Source organism: Acanthochromis polyacanthus, chromosome 6, assembly GCF_021347895.1.
Source record: "Acanthochromis polyacanthus isolate Apoly-LR-REF ecotype Palm Island chromosome 6, KAUST_Apoly_ChrSc, whole genome shotgun sequence".
In the NCBI taxonomy this organism is placed as follows: Eukaryota; Metazoa; Chordata; class Actinopteri; family Pomacentridae; genus Acanthochromis; species Acanthochromis polyacanthus.
Window position 1 is genome coordinate 39,674,924 of NC_067118.1, and position 22,763 is coordinate 39,697,686.

The 22,763-nt window shown below is 41.3% G+C and overlaps 1 protein-coding gene across 1 annotated transcript; it reads left to right on the forward strand.

The window, feature by feature from the left end:
* The first annotated feature begins 163 nt into the window (after positions 1-163).
* On the forward strand, positions 164-22,706 carry ube4b (ubiquitination factor E4B, UFD2 homolog (S. cerevisiae)). Its single transcript, XM_051949128.1, is given in 29 exon segments — positions 164-494; positions 2,049-2,268; positions 4,895-5,030; positions 5,258-5,345; positions 5,678-5,822; positions 5,936-6,161; positions 6,391-6,879; positions 7,743-7,847; positions 9,862-10,003; positions 10,806-10,928; positions 11,118-11,228; positions 12,506-12,589; positions 13,559-13,615; positions 14,235-14,351; positions 14,608-14,706; positions 14,794-14,907; positions 15,073-15,271; positions 15,696-15,834; positions 15,929-16,028; positions 16,248-16,375; positions 16,539-16,637; positions 16,846-17,081; positions 17,211-17,337; positions 17,433-17,577; positions 17,851-17,985; positions 18,168-18,359; positions 19,110-19,284; positions 21,272-21,418; positions 21,577-22,706. Coding segments are annotated over 29 exon segments (4,170 nt in total). The 5' UTR covers positions 164-467; the 3' UTR covers positions 21,642-22,706.
* The last annotated feature ends 57 nt before the right edge of the window (positions 22,707-22,763 follow it).

Genomic DNA, 22,763 nt, shown 5'->3' on the forward strand with positions numbered 1-22,763 from the left:
TCGGTGTAAATCTGAAAGGAGCTTTGAGCAACGAGCTAGCAGTTCATTCATCAACAGTGCACTAGATGGATATAAAACAGAGATATTCACACACACAACAGGTGAAATTCTAAATTTGTCAATGCGACACAGTGAAGCCGCACACTTCTAACAGTCCCTTAAGTCACGTGACGCGTTGTAGAACCAAAATGGCCGCAGTTGTATTTTGACGTATAATAGCTAGCTACTTTTCTTTTTGTTTCATTCTTGGTAGAAAACTAGCAAACGAGAGACTTTTTGGAGGAACTGTATCTCGCCACCCTCCGCATAGCGGCGTCCTAGTTTTTGCCTTGAAGACAATCAAGACTGACACGTATTTGTTGAACGAGTTAGACTATGCATATTTAGTTCTAATAGAAGCTAGCTAGCTGGCTCTGGCTGGCACGGTAAAGCAGTTGAAAGTGAAATAGCGAGCTAACTTAGCTGCGATGATGGAGGAGTTGAGCGCAGATGAGGTAAGGTGACAATGGAAACACGCTCAAACTGACTGCTGAGAATATTTTATTTTTATTTTTCTGACGTTACAATGTAGGGTTGCAGATTCTTTTTCCTTATCTTTGGTGGTGGTCTTGGTGTTAGCGTATTTGCTAAAAAAAAAGGCTAGCTCGAATTTTAGCACAATGTAAATGGAAGAAAAGCACTCGCGACAAAACCCCACAACTTAACACCAGCGCAAATAAATGCGTATTAACCAACTCCGATAGTAAGTTTATTATTCGGTAATATCTATGAATGTGAAGTGGGTCGTTTGTTTCAGTCACCGCTGCCACTAAATTTCATTTAGCCGGAGCAAAGTGCTAACTAGCTACCGTGATGCTAAAGGCTGTGCAAAAACCGGATAACATTATTTTAATTTAGAGCAACGACATTCTTGTTAATAAAATGATTTGATTCCATCTGGCAGATGTTTTCTCCCTGGTGTATTTTGACAGAAAACGTTACATTTACTTTCTAATTGGATTCCTGCGGGGAAGCTAGCTGGTAGTTGCTAACGTTGTTTTGCTAACAGCCAAAAATTAGCCTGCGAGACGACTCAGCATAAAAAACACACCGGGCCACCATTGTGAAATCAACCGTGGGCCGACTGTATGGCCACCGAGCTGCTCCCCTTGAACCACACACGATCTAAATTATTATTTTTCCTCTTGCATTTGCATTCAGCTGGTCATTCAGTAGTACTCTACCTGGCTGCAGTTAATTTCCTACAACTGTTTAGCTCTTCGGCCAAGTTGTGGCGATTGGTGCTCATATTGTGACTTTACGTTCGTAATGTAGGTTAAAGCATATGAGCCCTGGATGTTGTTCCAAAACAGATGAACGAAAACCGATCACCGCTTTACTTAACTGACTTTTGTATGTGTGTAATTATCAAATATGAATTTATCATATTGCATTTCTTTTGATGTCAAGGCTAATGATGCCAATAGTTTATGCAACATTTAAAACACATGAATAACGATTAACTTAGACTTGGACAGACCCTATTAATCCACAGAGGGAAATTCTGATGCTACAGCAGCAACAAGGGGGTAAACAATAAGACACAGATAACACACATAACACAGAATATTAGGGTCAGGATAAAGCAAAGGTAACATAAAACAAAATAGGGGCAAATAAGGTAACGATGTAGAAAATATAATATAGAAAGGAAAAAAATAGCAATATATACAGAATAATATACAGGAGTGACACAGAAATGTGCAAATGAAGAGAATGTACAAATGACATAAGTAGGTGCAGATGAGTTTAGAGATGCATTGAATAACATTTAGAATGTAAAATGTCCAGTATATACAGTGGTTTCATCAGCAGGCAGAGTGATAGTCTTTTTGTGATCTACCAGACGTAGACAAATTGAAAAGTCTTAATGCTGTGGGGAAGAATGACCTCCTGTACCATTCCTTGGAGCAGTGGGGTTGTTTCAGTCTGTCGATAATCAAATTGTGCAGGGTTGTACAGAGAACTTTGAGACGATGTGTAAATCTGCTGTTACGTATTCATTTAAGATGCGTAGAAGGAGACTGGCGCGGCTGGCGGGGGGACAGACATCGCAGCCCAGCACCCCTATCAGCACACCCCTGACATCCCCACAGAGAGAGACTCCACCTGGACCCCTCCCTGGACCCTCAGGTGCCGCACCCCAACCAGTGCCACCAGCCGCCTCTCAATCATTGGGGCTCAATGTCCACAGTGGTACCCCTGCCACATCCCCTATGGGCACCTCTGGTAAGGAATTGATAAGATCTACAGAATTCTGGATGTGCTTTGCCACTTTGCAATGATTGTTTATTAAATTCAATGCTTCATTTTCAAACTTGCAATTTAGGTTTGGTGTTAAGAGATGTAGATTATCAAGAGAGTTTATTGTTGTCAACCTCTTTGGTGAGTTGTAGGTTAACCCTACCATCTAACTCTTATGAATCTGTGGCATATTGTTTATGAGGCTTTAAAGATAAACAACACTGGTTTGATTGGTTGGTTCTTTATATTTGTGACCTTGATATTTGAACAGCAGGAGGCTGTCATACATCCTGAAAGACATAAACACAAACATGAGCAGATTATTGTGATCACTAGTGTCCTTGTTTGACACCAAATGTAAGCCCTGCCATACAGAGTCTGAACTGAGGCTTTCACCCATGCGCTGCTCTAGAAAATGCCCGAGTGAGCCATGTAGGGGTATAGACTGACAGTTTCTGGGCATTGTGTGGATAAATGTAGTTTTTGCTATACAGGTTTACCTTTTAGGGCTAACGGTACATTACATATTTGGTTAAAGTTTGAGATTGTCTTCTCAGTGGTTAGGCCATCCTCCACAGTAATTTTATTGATTTTTTGTGTATTTAATCCTTGACCCTACTGCTAGGGTTCAAAGTTTTGTATTGATTGCTGTGTGATTGTTGTACAACCAGGAGAGGGTTGTTAATTCCAGCCATTCCTCCACCCTAAGATGGTGTTTGCTAAGCAGCTTTCTCTCTGCCTGTTTGCAGTAATCAGGGCTTAATGGTATGGCACACCATGCTGATCTTAAAAACACCAATTTGAACCTTTGCTAACAGTTGGTTCATCCATAACTAGTAGCTCTGATGTGAAATATAACACTTTAATTGGCTGCTCAATCATGTCATATCTGTCTTGGGTTCCAGGGGTGTTTGTGTAATATCTTTTATTACCTTTAAAATGGTGACAAAATGACAGTTGATCATTTTAAAAGTACAACAGACTGTTTGGTTGTGTCAACCACTAAGTCTCACTGAAAACAGTTATTATTACAATAACATTAATCCCAATAATGATGTCTTTCAAAGTTAAAGATTCACAATAACGCGATGAATATTATATAGAAACTAAAACTAATTTACTGGTAATATAGTTTCTGGTATTTATTTCCTTCTGAAACTATGCAACATTCTCTATCTATAAATTCAAGAATGGTATTAACATTTTTATAATTTCAGCAAATTCTCTCAAACTTCTTTTTTACGATAACTTGCAAAATTTAAATGCCCCGATGTCTCCCATTAACCCTGATTCTCCTCTATCCCCGAAGATGCATTTCTTTATGTTTTCATATCATCACAGTCTGCTCTGAAAGCTGTAATATGAAATCTGTACTAGAGCTGAACAATTATTCGATTTTAACTCGAAAGCACAGTTTGAAGAAAGGCAATAATAAAATTGTGAACGCTGCAGTTACAGATATATGGTACACAGTGAGTCTGATCCAGAGTTTATACAGCTGTGCCGGTGCTTTTACAAATGCACATTTTTCAAATCTATTACACTGAGAACATTGAATTTAAGCTTTCCTTTTAAGATACCTTGCAAGTGAAATTATGATCACAAGATCTGTTGGAAAAATGCAAACAGATATTTTACCCAAACCGTTCAGCCCTCGTATGTACAGATTTGTTCACACTGTGTGTCTAAGCTCATTGTCTCATAGCAATATTTGGGAATGCTCATCCAACAGTGCATGTCCATATCTTGAAATTAGATACTATAACTTTCCCAATATAAGCTTGGTTCTTGATTATTTCATACTGATTAACATTTTAAATCATAAAATTACAGAAAATGGGCTTTAATATGAGAGGCTTCTCAAATGTTTTACCAAGACACGGAGCCTTCTATTTTCCTCTATGCCGATTAAATTTTGCTAGCATACCTGATGGGCACAGTTCCCTCAGAATATTTCTGTGCATAGATCGAATTGCACATTACACCAGAGTAAACTGTCTAGTTGGATGTGTGGTTTTGGGTGTGCATTCTGTTGTTATGACTGTCCCTGATCCACCGTCAGTTTTTCTTTCTTTCTTTGTTTTGATTTTATCTCTGTACAGTCATTTCCTTATTGTTTGTGACTGTGTTATAGTGATGTTAGCTGTATTAGCAAGTGGAACTAACGTAGTCTCTTTATGCTCTGACTGTTCATTCTGTGCCTTTAGAAAAATAAATACATAAAATACAAAACGGGAAGAGACACGGAGGACTAAAATCCAGTGCTGCACAGGCTGCAAGTACAAATGATACCAAGTGTTCAATATAACTGAGCCTGATTATTTGGTGGTGACCTAGAAGATGATACTGTCTTAGCAACCTCTGTCTCCTCTGATTGGTCTCTCCAAAGTGTCTCCAAGAAGCAGTCTAGCCTTTAAAAAGGCAAACAAACCTAAAACCAAAACACACTCATAATCTAAGTTGAGTCCGGCCCAGCACAGTGCAGTAAAACACCTATTCTAGAATACCAGTACGACTTAAATAAAAAAATTATGACACATCTTTGTCACATTATGTATGTATTTTTTTCATTTCTTGTGTTTCTGAGGTACTCAGTTCTGGTGTTTTGCAGGGGTGGCGTATGGTAGTCAGAGCAGCGAGGGTGTCAGCTCCCTCTCCAGCTCCCCCTCCAACAGCCTTGAGACTCAGTCCCAGAGTTTGTCCCGATCGCAGAGCATGGACATTGACCCTGCCTCCTGTGAAAAGAGGTAATGGCTTTCTTGGGGGCGTTTTGTACCGCCGAGTTCATGTTTTGAGTTGTGAAAATAGGTAGTTTTCTCCACCTCAGCTTGCTACACAAGATTCCAGTGGTTTGTTGTAAAAGAGATAAGACAAATATGATGCTTGGTTTGGACTGCATAGCTGTGAATATTATTATGGTTTGTTCAGGGGTGAAGAGATCTATGATGAACTCTGCCATTCTTTTTTGTTTCAGCATGTCCCAGGTGGATGTGGACTCAGGGATAGAGAACATGGAGGTGGAGGACAGTGACCGCAGGGAGAAGAGGAACTTAACTGAAAAGGTGAACAGCTGCAGCAGACGTCACTCGGAAGAGAAGCACCTTTTTATCCTTAGTTATTTGGCCTACTAGACTTTGATCATGCCGGTCTTAAGGTCATGTGAGTCTTTATATAACAGGAGTATTGACAGATGGGCGACTGGGGACTTTCCGTGAACGCTGCTCTTGGTTTTGTTTTCTTTTGTTACACTTTATTGATGCATACCTGCTGGTTGTTCAGCCAGACAGATCATGTGATAATGATGACTCTCCTACAATTGCTAGTCCAATTCACATGTATTCCAGCTAATGATTTTTAGCAAACCTTCACTGTTTTCTCTCTTTCCTTATCACAGGAAACCTCTGCAAACTCAGATGTCTCTGAAGAACAGGCTCTGCAGCTCATTTGTAAGATCCTCCGCGTATCGTGGAAGGAGCAGGATAGAGATGTCATCTTTCTTCCTTCACTGGCTGCAGAGTTTCACCAGAGCCCTAAAGATGGTTTGTCACTGAACATCTTCTTTGTCTCTGTCACTTCAACAAGCTGATTGACCACTCAACAGATTCCTGCACTTGATAATGTGACTGCTCTGTTTTTTTCTTCCCTCCTGCAGTATACTCTGACTTTAAAGACCTTATCGGCCAGATCCTGATGGAAGTCTTAATGATGTCCACCCAGTCACGTGTCCACAACCCCTTCGCCAGCTTGACCGCCACCTCACAGCCAATTGCAGCAGCCAAATCCCCCGACCACCGTCTGACGCTGGTGCAGCCCTCCAGTCAAGGTGGCAGCCCAATGGGGCCCAATGCTGGGTCCTTTGGAGCCAGCTCTCTGTCCAGGCAAGTACCTTGACTCATTATTATTCTGTAATCTGCCAGTCTAGATCCCAGACATAACCAGGCTGTGGATAGACTGTTATCCACACTCCTCCTCCTTCATTATCATGTGATTGGAAGCTGCCATCTGCTCCTCTCAGTCTTTCTGATCTTGCTTTAATCATATCTGTTTTTTAAAGCATTGTCACTACATTATTTTTGCCAATCATCATCTTATCAATGTTGTCCACAGTCTGTATGGGTGTGGTAGTCCTCACCCAGCGGCTTTGGATGCAGCCAAGAGGACTTCCCCATCTCTTCCCACCCCTACTACATCTTCTGTACCTTCTACACCTTCTACACCCTCCACCCCGCAATTTGTTGTTCCCCTGAGTCCGCCAGCTACTGCTGCTCCGAGACACGTCCTCAACCCTCCATCTGCCCCCATGCCCATCTCCCAGCGGTATCGGCCTTACTCTGTCACCGCTCCCTGGGGGGCTCCCTCCCCATCGAGCCCAGGTCACAGAGGATTTAGTTTCCCTGGAGCGTCTCCAAGCCCTGCAGGGCTCTATGTTCCTCCCAACACCCCGGTTCCTGTGCCACCAACTAGCCCCCAGTCCCTCTCCTTGAGCTCACCCAGGGCTCGCAACCAGTCCTCCTCCACAACCCCTTCCGCGGTGCCTCCTTCTCCCAGATTGAATGCCCGACAGGCTGCCTTTGCTGCCAGGATCCCGCCGTCTAGGTATCTGCTCTGTCATTTGCATGTCAGCGTGGAGTGCACACACAAGCGAACATGCTGAAAACCTAATCCTTTTTAAAACGCCAAGATTTAAGGTTAGATTTGACTCGGGTCTTTCAGCTGAAGCTTTGGCTAAATCATTTCTTGCTGTACACATTGCTTCTTATATTAACTTTCATGCAGCCATTTCTTATTCATGATCTAGATTTGCACTGCCAGTCTAAAAGTCAATGCACAAACTGATATTTCAGCGTTTCTATGTTTATAAACACACAAGCAATCACCAAAAATAATGATGTCAGTCAAAAATACCCAAGCGGTTGTTAAGCTCTCGATAGAAAAATATATCAGCCACTTCAAACTTCATATATCTTCAGTGAATTTGCAATTACATTACATTCTAGTGTCTTTACTTACATTATTAAGGCTGCTTGTTGCCAACACATTCAATTTTAAATGATGTATTCCTTTTAGAAATGAGCTAATTTCAGCTCTTGTTTAACAAACCGGTTTGATAGACCTTTTGTTGGCCCTAAAATCCTGAATAACACGTGGCTTAGACCTCTTTTCAGTGACAAGTTGTATGACTGAAAAAACATGTTCGTGTGTGAAAAGCTACAGACAAAATAGCATGAATTAATATTTAAAACACAACCCAAAAAGTAGTCTTCGAAACACGCAACCCTCCGTAGTTTCCTTCAGTGCTCTCCTCTTCCTCTGTGTCCTCTTTTCTTGTGACTTGTTACCACACCACATTTTCTTGATGTTTTTTTTTCTGCTTTCCTTCTGTCTCCTCATGCTTTCACGTTATCCCCCTCTGTTCCAATCCTCCGCTCACTCCTCCTGTCTTTTCGTTGTCCTGTCAGCCCCTTGTCGTTCCTGTTTTTTGCCCTCTCCGACATGTCTCAGGACAGCAGTGATGACGATTCTGGGGAGGAGGAGGATTTTTCACAGGTTCAGTTTGGGTCCAGGTACACCACTGCATGGTGTGTGTTAATGTGTGTGTGCGCTTGCTCAGGGATGCGGCCTTACTACTAACTGAGAGCAAACACACCAGGCTATAGTGGTGAAAGATGAACTGATGTAGACTGAACTTTCTCTGAGAGTGTTTTGATCAATTAGTGCTTGTAGAGGTAAGTTTTAAAAGCAGTCAGAGGAAGTGGTTTCATGGAAAGTGTGCTGCAAGATATAGAAATGGTCATGTCTTATTTATTGAGTAAAGTTGGCTCTTATTTTTTAATGGATTGTGAATATATGCTTTAATGAACAAAATACTGTTGCACATCTCTGAAATGACCCTCAACCACGGAAGAATATTTTAATATGATTTCTGTATTATTTAACCTGCTTACAACATTTTAAGACATTTTTGGAAATTGTGATTTTTATACAGGTCAGTGTTGAAAGAAGATAAAATATGGTGTCTGCTGTGTGGATATTCATTCTGCTACTTCAAGTCAAGCAGTTTTCACATCAGCAAAAATGAATGCTCTACTTAAACTTACATCTCAACTTAACACGCATGAATCGAGTTACGTTCTGTGTTGCATAGGGCTGGTCCGAATAGTGGTTTCTGGCCTTCGAATATTTGGGCCCTATTAAAGACGAATATCCGGATATTCGGTCCGACCGGGGGGGGGTGTTTGCGCGCGGTGGAGACGGCCCGAATAGTCGGATCCATTCGTCTGGTCTCCCGGGTCCACATTTTGCCCTCGTTTAGTCTTTAGTTAAACTGAAGAATTCCCAAACACCGGTCTTCAGCATCTTGTCTTGTGTTTATGCAACAAAGTGAGGCGTGACGCCAGAGTCGGCAGCCACCGGGCCATTCGGGTGGTGTTTACAAACACGAATGGAGGAGCCGAAATGAGCCGAAGAACACGGCGGGATGAGCCAAAATGTCTGGGGGAGGAGGGGGTGACATGTGTACAGCCATGGCTGTAAGTTTGGACACAGCATGACTTACTATGTCTGTTTTGATGTCTATTACAGAACATAACTAATATTTTTTGACAGCACCAGTTTAATTAGTCAACAAATCAACAAGGGATATAATATTATCAATAAATTCCAACAATTGGAACAACTTTGTTCCCAAAAACATAATATTAGAAGAAAATAACAAAAAAATGCAGTACTTTCACAACCGAATTTGGTAAGAATAACAAAATGACACCAAACTCTTTTGATGTTTTTTTTAAAATATGAAACTTAATATAGTTCTCAGGAGTTTTGTACTTTATTGTAAGTGACAATTTTGTGGTATTTTCTAAGATTCACAAGCGTCATGGTACTTGTGTCCAAACTTATGGCCATGGCTGTAAATGTTTATGTGATCACAGGATGAGATGAGCTGATGTGGGCAGAAGGCGGAGGGAAGACGGTAACGCTACATATTCTTTCCGCCCGGTGATGTCCGACGGGGGGTGGGGTGAATATTCGGATATCAAAATTAATATCCGGATAGATAACGAATATTCGGGATATTCGGGTCCTGCCCTAGTGTTGCATTATGGCTTGTGTCGGTTTCTTTTTCGCTTCGGGAACGATTGTAGGCAGAATGATATTTCTGCATTGCCCGTTCAAATGACAAAGTTTATTTTAATTTACTGGGATTTGTTGTATCTTGAAGCCACTCACATCCAAGTTATGCTGTTATACCCGACAACTAATAGCAATTTAAACTCTCAGGTCCCCATTTGTCAGATATCTGTGATGAGATGAACCCTGCTGTTGCCTTTAAAGATTTGCTGCAAACAGGCTCTCGAATATTTATTATCTTCTAAACTCTTCTTCTTTTTAAAGATCCCAAGCCGTCACTAATGCTTTATAGTTTGTTTTCTTTCAGGGGACCTTGAAAATTGTGTTTGAGCTTGTTAACAATTTACGCTTGATAATTTTGAATGCTAATGGAACATCTCTCTGTGCTTTTTTTTTGTTATTTAACGGCTTCTCTGTCTCCTTTTGTGTCTGCCTTCCTGTTTGTAGTCTTGGTGCATGTGGAGGGGGGATGTCCTGCGATTCAGCCAGCGACCGCTTCACCATTGAAGCATGCAAAGAGACAGAGATGCTGAACTACCTCATCGAGCGTTTTGACAGCGTTGGCATGGAGGAGAGGAAAGCTCCCAAGGTAGAGGACTGTTTGTGAGACAAAGACATGACCCAAACGGGATTTAACTAGGATTCTTTTCCTCCTACTGGAAAAGAAAACCTATTTAACCCCCCTGTTGTGCTCATTTACGGGCACCAAAAAATATTGTTTCCTTGTCTGAAAAAAATCCAAAAATTCAGCAAAAAAATTCCCCAAATTTCTGAAAATTTGCAAAATCCTCATAAAGAAAATTTCAATAATTCCTTAAAAATTTACCTTAAAGGTTTTATTTTTAAAAATCCCCCAAATTTGACAAGGAAATTCTTATAAATATTTTCAAAAAAATGAGTAAAATCTTCCAAAAATCCTGAAAATATTTAAAATGATTACATATATATCAGTAAAACTTCTAATATTTTCTTTAAGAACATTCACATAAAAATGGATTTTGGTTGATTTTTATGTGAATGTTCTTTAGGAATATTTTTAACATTTCTTTTTTCCGCTAAAAAATGTTCAAAGATTTCCCAAAATGTTGAAAATGTGGACCTCAGACGTTTCACTGTGAAAATATATATTTTTTTCCACATTTTTGAACTTTAAACCGGGTCAGTTTTGACCCGCAGGAGGACGTGAGGGTTAAGAGGTTCTGTCATAGCATTAACATTGTGAGGTGGTAGTCACAGTAACGCTTGTGATAGCAGCTAATATTTAGTTATTATTTAGCTTATTCACATCCATGTGGTCTAGAAATGAGACGCAGCGATTCAACAGTGTCTACTGTATACTTTTACCAAACATAACCATGCTCTCTCTTCTCCTCACTTTGTGTCTTTCTCAGATGTGTAGCCAACCAAACGTCAGCCAGCTTCTCAGTAACATTCGCTCTCAGTGTATTTCCCACGTTGCCCTGGTCCTGCAAGGCACCCTGACTCAGCCTCGGTGAGAAAGCCAACCGCTCGCTGTGACAGTCTTTGGCCTGTTTTCTTATCTGTCATTATATCTGTGTATGTCCTGTTCCTTTTCCTCTCCATCTCCATAGCAACTACTCTTTCACCTTGCCTCCAGACACATTTATTTATTTATTTATTTATTTTCAACGCTGTGTTTTTTCTGTCCTTTTTTTTTTTTTTTTTTTTACTACACATAGGAGCCCCTCCAACAGTCTCTGCTGGTACCTTATATGCTGTGTCGGAACCTTCCTTATGGCTTTATTCAGGAGCTGGTGCGCATTACTCACCAGGAGGAAGAAGTGTTCAGACAGGTGAGAACCATATCTGTCTATTTTTGATACCTGTTTACACTTACTCAGTGCCATTTAGGATGGGGTTATCCCTCCGTACAGGAGCAGAAAGATACCCCCAGAGCTATGTATTTCTGGATAAAAGATAAAACATTTATTTACAACCTGAACATCTTCGTCTGCAAGGATGTTTTTTGTGCACATTGGGGAAAATGGAGATCTCATGCAGGTTTGGACTGTTTTGTACAAGATGTCCCAACTAAACAAACACACTGTGAGTGTTCAGCTTCAGCTCAGATAGAGCATTGAAGTCTGCACAAAGAAGCAACCCAGCATGTAGCGACAGACTGAAGAAAGTAGAATCAGCACGTTATTGTTCTGTTGCTTCAATCATCACAAAACACAAACTGGGAGCGTGGATACATGTGCAGTCTTTTTTCAGGCTGTTTCTCTTGAAGACACAGACTTTACATTCAGTGAGACGGCTAGCAGAAGCACATATAGCGCAGTGAATGACACAAAATAAAGCATCTAATGTAATCTATTTCCCAGTCCTTGTGTGCATACAGGAATGTGAGTGGAGTGATACCATGTTGAGTTAAGGGCGGCCACTCTAACACTACTTGACTGTGATGAAAATTGTAAAAATGTGCAATTTGAAGTTTCGGTATGAGCTGGAAATGCAGTTCTGAAAGTGGCATGAAGTAGCCTAGCCGCGCTAGACAACCCACGGCAACGAATTTAATTCTCTGCCAGGGTGGGTCTAGTTACCCTCCTTAAGGCTCGAGGTTGGATTCTCCTAAAACTGGCCGGACCAATCACCATGAAGTGTAGAGTCAGAAGGCGGGCGTAACTAAGTGACGACAGAGGCGCGACGATTCTGACAGAAACAACCGGAAACAACTAGCCTAGCCGCGCTAGACAACCCACGGCAACGAATTTAGTTCTCTGCCAGAGTCGACAACAAAAACGACAACAGTCGTTGAGCTCCATTAGCACCGACTCTGAATAATCTTTCTGTTAACATGTCTGTAATATACTTGAGCTTCACCCATTGACTGTATAAATAAGACTTCACCGAACTACCGCATCCTCTGATTTCCGGCGCTCTAGGAGCCTATTCGTTGCGCTGATTGGTTGTATACCTACCCAATTGCTGCAGAGTGATTTGAAAGACAACCTTTTAGCCCGCCTCCCTCCCTGTTGAGCGTGCCTAGACCCTTGTGTCTTCAGAACATGGGTCTAGCGTCGGCTAGGCTGGGCATGAAGTTAACTGTGTTTACTATCTTGTTTTTCAGATCTTCATTCCCATCCTCCATGGGCTGGCTCTTGCAGTGAAAGAATGTTCCTTTGACAGTGACAACTTTAAATTCCCCCTTATGGTAAGAAGACGTTGTTCTCACTTAACCTACAAAAAAACAGAAACAAACAGGAAATCCGAATGAATGTCTTCATGTTTACACTACCGTTGAAAAGTTTGGGGTCACCCAGACAATTTCATGTTTTCTATGAAAACTCACGCTCTTATTCATGTGCTAGCATAACTGTACAAGGGTTTTCTAATCATCAATGAGCCTTTCATCACCATTAGCTAACACAATGTAGCATTAGAACACAGGAGTGATGGTTGCTGGAAATGTTCCTCTGTACCCCTATGGAGATATTCCATTAAAAATATCCTAGCTAGAATAGCCATTTACTACAATAACAGTGTCTAGACTGGATTTCTGATTCATTTAATGTCATCTTCATTGAAAAAAAATGCTTTTCTTTCAAAAATAAGAACATTTCTAAGGGACCCCAGACTTTTGAAAGGTTGTGTATAATGAATATGCACCACATCCGGTTGTTTAACGGATGCAGCCTGTTAGACCACCTGTCTACTCTACATAGCTTAAGATATGCACCATTTGCTTGTGGCAATGCTTAAACAGATGTCAGTATAAAAGCGTTCCTACTGTGCTGCCTGTTTTGCATGGACAGGTAGAATTTTCTGGATACCTTGACAATCTTATCTGGAAATGCTAGCATACACGATAATAGCACTAAGGTCTTATTTGGTGCATTTAAGCATTTTCTTTTCTGGAGCATCAGTGTAATTTTTGTATAAATGTGTTGCAGGCTGCTTGATGGAGAATGCTTTGTGTTAGAATCTGTTATTACAAATTTAACAAGATGAATTGATCTCAAACTTGACGCTGAATGTTATAAAGACCTTCAAAAATCACTGACAGTGTTGTGTTGTGGTTATAAAAACACACATTGCTACCTGATGTATTTGTGACAACGTGATGTTGATTTGGAGAAATCTCTATTGAAAATTTAAAAACCTTTGTGTTTTGTTTTTTCAGGCATTAGCCGAGCTTTGTGAAATAAAGTTCGGAAAGACTCACCCAGTGTGCAATTTGGTGAGTATCCAGCTGGATGACCAGAGCTTCATTCTGACACTTCGGTGTTTATTACGTCTGTGTGGTTCAAACTATTTACGCCGAAAACAGTCCTCAAACAGTTTGGTCCTCAAGAATTTCCTTGGTTTTTATTTGCAAAGGTGGCCTTTGTCTTTGTGTTTGCATTTCTCATACCAGCATGACGATTTGGCAGCAGCACAAAGAACTGAGCTCTGCTTATTTTGTTTATGGTGTTCAAACTTTATCCTGCTCCAAAGATAAAGGCCAAGACAAAATTCCAGTGTGTGGAAAAGGACCCCGACCTACATTTAGCAAAGGAACGGTCTCTCATAACACAGTGCATGGGGTTTATATTAAGCTTTAGTAGGTGTTTGCTTCTTGTCCAGTAATATTAATTTATTACCCCATGAAATACTTTATATTTATTTAAAGTCACATTTAGATGTTTAGCTTCACTTAGAATGACCTATGAGAACACACCGTTGATGATTGAGTCCTGGGAATTCAACATTCTGAATCTGGATTATTAATCACAACACTAAATAAAATGTGTAGAAATCAGGCCTACCTGTTTGTCCTTTCGTGTAACGTTTGTCTCTGTCACGGCTTTTCTGTGCAGGTAACATCGTTGCCTCTATGGTGCCCCAAACCTCTGAGCCCTGGCTGTGGCAGAGAGATCCAGAGACTGTCCTACCTGGGAGCCTTCTTCGGCCTCTCTGTGTTTGCTGAGGATGATGTGAGTTGTGCCACGGATGTCTTTCACAGCGGCGTCTGTTTAGTTAAATGCTCAACGTACTGTAGCTGAATAGCACCAGATTGTAGGTCATTTGCAACTTGTTCGCATCTTTAAAGGTCACGTAAAAAGCTTTAAAGTGAGAATGGACAGCACACCTCACACTGTGATTCTGCAGAAACAAAAACTGAAATGCGGCAAGTTTTTTTAAAGTGCAGAAACTCTTGAGTGACTCAGCCTGTCTTTGCCTTTTGTTTAGACCAAAGTAGGAGATAAGTATTTCTCTGGCCCAGCCATCACCATGGAGAACACACGAGTTGTCAGCCAGTCGCTGCAGCACTACTTGGAGTCAGCTAGGGTGAGTCTTCAATTCATCATGTTTCATTTCGTCCGGTCTTTGTATCAATGTAGAAAACTGACCTTCACTATTTGGTCTCTTTTTCAGGGTGACCTCTTCAAGGTTCTCCACAACATCCTGCTAAATGGAGAAACACGCGACTTAGCTCTTAGTTACATGGCAGCTCTAGTCAACTACAATGTGAAGAAAGCTCAAATGCAGGTAGGTCGCACAAGTCATTTATTCTACTACCAAATTAATGTAGTTTTTTAGTGGTAAATTCCGCTCGTATGTGTGCATGCATGCAAAAACTTTGGTGTTGACTTAAACTTATTTCAGCCATCTTGACGTCTTGAACTTTGAGCAACAATTTCTTCTTTCTCCCAGACCGATGACAAGCTGGTGTCAACAGACGGCTTCATGCTCAACTTCCTCTGGGTGCTGCAACAGCTGAGCATGAAGATCAAGCTGGAGACGGTGGACCCCCACTACATTTTCCATCCGCGGTGTCGCCTTGTTGTCAGCCTAGAAGAGACTCGTCTGAAAGCCACCATGGAGGAGCTCAAGAGCTGGCTGACTGAACTGCGTACGTCGGCGTAAATTAAAATACTCGTTTTGTCATTAAAAAAAATGTATCGTTCTTGATGTTTAAAGTGATTTAATTGGTATGTTAATATCAGTAAATGCAAGCTGCGTCCGTGGCTCATAAGCTGCTGTCATTTTTGATAAATCTGCCAACTGCACATAGAGGAGCCATTTTGCATATTTATCGGTTCTCAAGAGTGATTCATCAACATGCAAGAGCTGCGATTTGTCTGTTTTTTTATCATTATGAAGAAGTGATCCAATTAGCCTCAGAGTTATCACTTCATCTGTTCCTTCTGACTGCCTTTTTTTTATGCTCATTTACTAAATAAGTCACTGTGTGCCTTCATGTCATATGCTGCAGTAATTTACAGAAACATGTGACCCAGTGTAAGTCAGTATAATTCTTGTGTGAATGTGTACAGACGAAGACCCCACCAAGTTTTCAGAACCCAAGTTCCCCACCGAGTGTTTCTTCTTGACGCTTCACACCCACCATTTGTCTATCCTGCCTGGCTGCCGGCGCTACATCCGTAGATTGCGTGCCATCCGTGAACTCAACAGGTACACGCATGAACACGTCTGAGAAGATCATCATAGCACATTCATAGCGTGTGTGTGTGTGTGTATGCATTAATGCTGCTGTTTTTCATGACAGGACTGTAGAGGAGCTCAAAAATAGTGAGACCCAGTGGAAAGACTCTCCGCTGGCTAGTCGGCACAGAGAGATGCTCAAACGGTGCAAAACCCAGCTCAAGGTCGGTTTAACACCCTTCCAGATACACTCGCTGTCTTTCCTTCATTTATTGATCAACCATTAAGCAGCGACTTGCAAACAGCTTCTTCAGCTCTAGTGCGTTTGGACATCAGAAGAGTTGCACCCAAAACTAGCCTGAAATGCTGAAACATGCAGGATTCTGCAGCAGAGCATATTTACAGAGATGTGAACCTTATCGTGTGTGACTTTGTCCTGTCAGAAACTGGTGCGAGCCAAAGCTTGTGCTGACGTGGGCCTTCTGGATGAAAACCTGCTCCGCAGATGTCTGCAGTTTTACAGCACAGTCATTCAGCTGATTCTTCGCATGGTGGACCCTGCCTACCCCAAGTGAGTCCCCTCTGCACTGACAGAGCATGCTGCTGTTCATTAGACTGATGGAAAAGGAACAGATGTAGCATCACATTTCTGTGCTGTCGGTTAGACCGCGTTCCACTTCAAAGTGTATAATAAATCACCAAGCACTGTGTTCATTTCTTCCTCCTTCACACAGCATTACTTTGCCTCTGAACCCTGAGATTCCCAAAAGCTTCGCTGCTCTGCCTGAGTTTTACATTGAAGATGTGGCAGAGTTTCTGCTTTTTGTTGTGCAGTAAGTTGTCTGCTTGTTTCATCGGTCAGCCACGTCTTAACAATGAATAGCTGGATTGTTTTTGTTTAACATGTTGTTTAAAAGAAGGGACATAAAATGAGAAAAAAGTAGATATTAAATATGAAATAGCACATCTGTTTATAGAATTTTGATACTTTCATCAGTATGAAACAGACAGTAATATCGTCTATCACCTCCTTTCTTCCAGGTACTCTCCCCAGGTTTTATATGAGCCGTGTGTGCAGGACATTGTCACCTTTTTGGTGGTGTTCATCTGCAGTCAGAACTACATCAGGAACCCCTACCTTATCGCCAAGTTGGTGGAGGTGCTGTTCGTCACCAACCCTGCTGTACAGCCTCGTACTCAGCGATTCTCTGAAATGATGGAGAACCACCCGTTGTCTGTCAAACAGCTGGTCCCCGCCCTCATGAAGTTTTACACTGGTGAGTTCTGTGTATACTGTAGTTCTGAGCTGCTGCTGTACTGAATGGGAAATGTAGTGTAGATTAAAACCTGGCTATAAGGTTGTGATATTTTCCTTTTTCACTAAAACAATCGTCTCCTCTGGTCAGATGTTGAGCATACCGGTGCTACCAGTGAGTTCTATGATAAGTTCACTATACGGTACCACATCAGCACTATCTTCAAGAGTCTCTGGCAGAACATTGCCCACCACGGCACCTTCATGGAGGAGTTCAAGTGAGTTTGCTACTGATCAACAGCTTTGGTCGTGTGAGGTTTGACTGCTCATTTCCAGCCTGATCTATTCTCCTGTTTGTGCTTACCCCCACCAGCTCTGGCAAGCAGTTTGTGCGCTACATCAACATGCTGATTAACGACACCACCTTCTTGTTAGACGAGAGCCTTGAGTCCCTGAAGCGCATCCACGAAGTTCAGGAGGAGATGAAGAATAAGGAGCAGTGGGATCAGCTGCCTAGGGTCAGTGCTTAGCTTTGCAAGGGTGCTGTGTTTGTTTATCAAGTGTTTTGTGCATTTAGACAGCAATAAAAACATGTAACTGAAGAAGTAAAAATGGGTTGTGAATCACTGCACAAAGAAAAAGGAGTGACTACAATTGAATTAGGAAAGACAAAACTGTAGCAGAGGTCACAGGGGTTGTCTCACTGGTAGCTGTGCAGAGCTTTGAACCCTGGCAGGAGGAAAGTGTTACAGACTGGTAATGCTTTAATGTGTCTTCATGCATACCTGCAGGAGCAGCAGCAGAGCCGCCAGTCCCAGCTGACTCAGGATGAGCGGGTGTCTCGCTCCTATCTGGCCCTGGCTACAGAAACAGTTGAAATGTTCCACATCCTCACCAAGCAGGTCCAGAAGCCTTTCCTCAGGCCTGTGAGTGTCACTGTTTCCACTGGACTTTTTATAGCACACGCTTGATGTATTCTAGGCTCTGTGGGTGGAAGTCTGTCCTTAATGAGACAATAACAGTTCTAGTAAAGGCAGCGTATCGTGCACCTGGATTTGACATTTTAAACCGGATGTGCCATCTGAACAGTGCTGCCTTCTTCACACAGGAGCTGGGGCCTCGTTTAGCTGCCATGCTGAACTTTAACCTCCAGCAGCTGTGTGGGCCTAAGTGTCGGGACCTGAAGGTGGAGAACCCTGAGAAGTACGGCTTTGAACCCAAGAAGCTCTTAGACCAGCTCACCGACATCTACCTGCAGCTAGACTGCGCCCGCTTCGCTAAAGCAATTGCAGACGACCAGGTTGGAACCGATTTCATCACAAACACGATATCTTCAGCCAAAGATAAAGCTTTAATCTAACAAGACAATCATCATGTGAAAAGACCGCAGGGAAAACAGTGGTTGATCATCAGCTGTAGCTGCTTGGCCTTTAAGACAACAGCATGAATTCCCTATTGTACTTGATGAACGCAGTACAGTGTGTGACTCAGGTTTCACCCAGCCAATCACAGCCACTTGTCAAAGGTCACCCCACTGCTCGTAAATTTCCAGTTCACACCAAATAATGAAAGCAGGGAACCAACAGGGGCCAAATACTTTAGAGTAGGTCATTTTAATGTGTGAATTGCAAAGTAAAAACTGTTTTCTGTCACATTTTTATGTGACGCTTCATAATGTAGTATTACTGGTCAACATTTACAGGAATTACTTTTAAGTTCATGACAGACTTTTACTTGATTTATGTTTTGGTTTCAGTGACTTGTAGTGACAACGTAACATTTAAATACTGACAACAGAAAGTTGAATAATGAAGTGGCATACCAGTTAATCTCTTCATTTCCCTGTTTTGTTATCTATGCTGAAATGTTGGGAGAAGGTTACCACAGGATTTGTATATTACGGGGCCCAGCTACTGCTTGTTTCACACAGTCCCACAGCTGATGAAGAGTTTAAACATAACGGTGTTTGTGTCTGAAAAATGAAAACAAGGTATTGAATTCTCATCTCAAAGCGTTCCAAAATAATGTTTCCGTTTCCACTCCTTTGTAGCGGTCTTACAGCCGTGAACTCTTTGAGGAGGTGATCTCAAAGATGAGGAAGGCCGGTATTAAGTCCTCCATCGCCATTGAGAAATTCAAGCTGCTATCTGAGAAGGTGGAGGAAATCGTCGCCAAGAACTCCCAGTCTGAAATGGACTACAGTGATGCACCTGATGAATTCAAAGGTGTGTGTTGGTCTACAGAGTGTTTAAGCAGCATAACTAAAACTTTTGGATCTGGTTATCCAGTGGTGATAACTGGAGTCAAGAAGTGCTGCTTTCTCTTTCCCACAAACTCTAATAGTATCCCAATATGTATTCATTTATTTGTATTTTTCTTTTCTTTATTTATTACCACAGTAAAGGGCGTTTAAACAAACTCAAGTGCAAATTAAATACTAATTTAGAAAAGTACACATTTACCTAATGAATTATATTTTATTAACAATATTAATATATATCTATATCGTATACAAATAAGATTACATATTTATAAGAACAGACATTTCTGTGAAGCAAATTTAAACAAAAACAGTCCAATGAAACTGCGATGTATTTACAGGAACAGACACTTCAGTAGCATACCTACAGTCTGTTCATGTTATGTGCCGGGAAGATGAGCATATCTACATTTTCAGGTAAAAGTGAACTCCTGATTTTGTTCACAATGTAGCCACCCTTCAAAAAAATGCGTTCAGACGGGTGGAAGTGGCCGAAACGAACAGGCAGTATTTGGGTGCTAATGCCGATTTAGGATAGCAAGTAAATCCGGAAGTGTGAGTATCTGAATCTCAAAATTAATATTCGGATGCTCCACAGCGACCGCATATTTGGATATTTGGATATTAGGGTCCAGCCCTACCAATTTCTATGTAATTTACTATCAATTCCATGACTTCAGAAGGTCACTAAGGCTGTCTGGTATACATATTTACACATCTAAAATTTCAGGATAGCTGCCAAATAATTTGACTGTTAGTTTGATTATACCTAAATCATAAGAAAGTTTCAATAAATTATAGTAATCTGTTTCTCAGGTTCGTACAATAAAAAGATTGAAAACACCTCATCGTAATAGACATTACCCTCGGTCTACAAATACTGTGTTTAAATAATATTTATTGTGGTTACCTTTAAATAAAAGAAAACATCTTTTTAGGTCACTGTACCTACATCCGTGGAGTCGCTGAATAATTTGCCCAAAGCCAAAGAGAATCTTTCGGTGTGACCCCAGGTCAGCCTCTGACAGACAGGATCGTCAGCAGCCTCTGTTGCCATTAAGTTCCAGACATTTGCAGCGGATTTTGCAGCTCATATAGTCCATATAGACAGCTTAGAGCAAGGCTATCCTGTAACCACAGACCGAATATAATCTGGAGCGAGAATGTGGTCCACATACCTCCTTTGATTCCCAGATACGCCAGCCAAGCCACCACAGTTGATGGGAGTGTGCCATACAGGAGGCTGGGGTATCAGCTGTCTGTGTGGTATAAAAGCTCCCATGTCAGGTTTTATTTTTGTAACACGCAGGTCCTGCTGTAACAACCCTGTGACATTTCAATATAGGGCACATTTTATCAAACGCTCCTAATGAGTATTTATTGGATATCGTGTTTAGTGGTGTTTTAATTGGTTTGTCAATATTGCTGTCATGTAAAACATATTTACAGATATGTGGGTTTGACGTGCCACTGACACACACACACACACACACACACACACACACACACACACACCTTTTTACAAAGCCTTGTCTTACATGGTGATAATACTGAATTAGCATAAGGTTGGGCTTTATTATTCCCACAGCGAGGAAACTTGCAGTGTCACAGCAGCCAATGGGATGGTGCAAAAATGTGTGAAAATCAGGAAAAAAATAAGAAATGAGCAAGAATTATGCATAGATACTGTTGATATTGTACAGATTCCTCTGAATGTGAAGAAATAACATATTGTGCGTTATTTTACATGCAGAAAAACATTGATATTGCACAGATTCTTCCTAGAAACATTTTAGGTTTTCTTTCTTTTTTCACATTTAAACAAAAATGTGTTTCATTTCAGGTTTTTTTGTTGTTGTTGTTGTTTTCATTTAACTCCAGAAAGCCGGTAGAAAACAATGCAATTCTGTTTATACTCTCTGTAAAACGTGCACGTGGGCGTGTTTCAACAGACCCTCTGATGGACACCCTGATGACCGACCCTGTGATGCTGCCTTCGGGGAACATCATGGACAGATCCATCATCTTGCGCCACCTGCTCAACTCCCCCACTGATCCCTTCAACAGGCAGCCGCTCACAGAGAGCATGTTAGAGTCAGGTAACACGATTATTAAGCCTTTTTAGGAATAGTTACATGTAAAGCAAGCGCACAACAGAAAAGCAGTGTTATATTTTGTGTTTTCAGGGGAGCTAAATGTCAAATAGACCTGCTGCCTGTTAGATTGTTGACATCAGTTTCTGTCGTTTACTCCACAGTGCCTGAACTGAAGGAGAGGATCCACACCTGGATGAGAGAGAAACAGGGCGGACGGCCTGCTTAAGGACCACATCACCGACGTCTGGCCTGCTAGTCATCATTAAGGGATCTTTCCAAATCGCCTGAATTCAGTGTCACTACCACCAATGAGAACAAAAAAAAACAACAACATTTTGAATGGAAAAAAAGAGACCTGATTTGATTTTTATTTGCATTTACCCTTTTTGTCTCAAACCATTATCATGGTTCTAAAAAATAAATCATAATAAAGTTAAGACTTTTTAGTTTGTTCTCATGAGTTTGTGTATATATATCAAAATATATACATATATTTAACAAGAGTTAGTTAATGCATTATAATGCAGCAAAAGTATGTGTCCACCACCAACAGGTTTACCAGCGAGGTGCATACAGTCACTTCATTCATCATCTTCCTTTACGGTTCTCATTTTGTTTTGTAATATTGTGTATGTTGGCTTCATTAAAGACTTATAATTATCAGAGGGAGAGTGGAGGGCAATACATTTGGGAGAGTCTGGGTGGGTTCTGACAGAATTGCTAGCCTTGAGTTTTCTTTACCAAGACTGTGACAATGACGAACTTGAGTCCACGTATTGTAGTCTGGTGTCGCCGAGTTAACTTGCGCACACTTTTGTGCTTGTAGATGAAGTTCAGAAGTGGCAATATCCATTAAGGATGTAGCTTAACGTAAACTAATCCTAAATGTCAGCTTCCTTTTGAGTACGGTAGGAAGATAAGCAGTGGCTTACCGCAACACAGTATGTTCAAATCTTCCTCTTTAGACACATTTTCCCTGCTGACTTCGATAGGTTGAATTTACTTGTGTGTGCATGGCCTCAAGTCCAGAATCTCCTAACCAGCTCATGGACAAGTTACCCTATTTTAGGCAGAGTGGAAGGAACGTGAGAGAATGTAGCATGATCACCAGAGACACCATCGTAGGAGCACACCATTACAAAGTCATCTCACCTCAAAACGGTCTCTTTCAAATGGCACTGTACCTAACTTGACCTTGCTGACCTTAACTGTACAGGAAATGATTTCCTTTAACCACGTACCTGTTTTGGAAGCTAGGATTTTGAACTGAAATAAATGATGATGCACATTATGTCACAACTAGTCACTGTTTTTTCCTCAGATTGATGCCATAGTGGTCAGGTTAGTC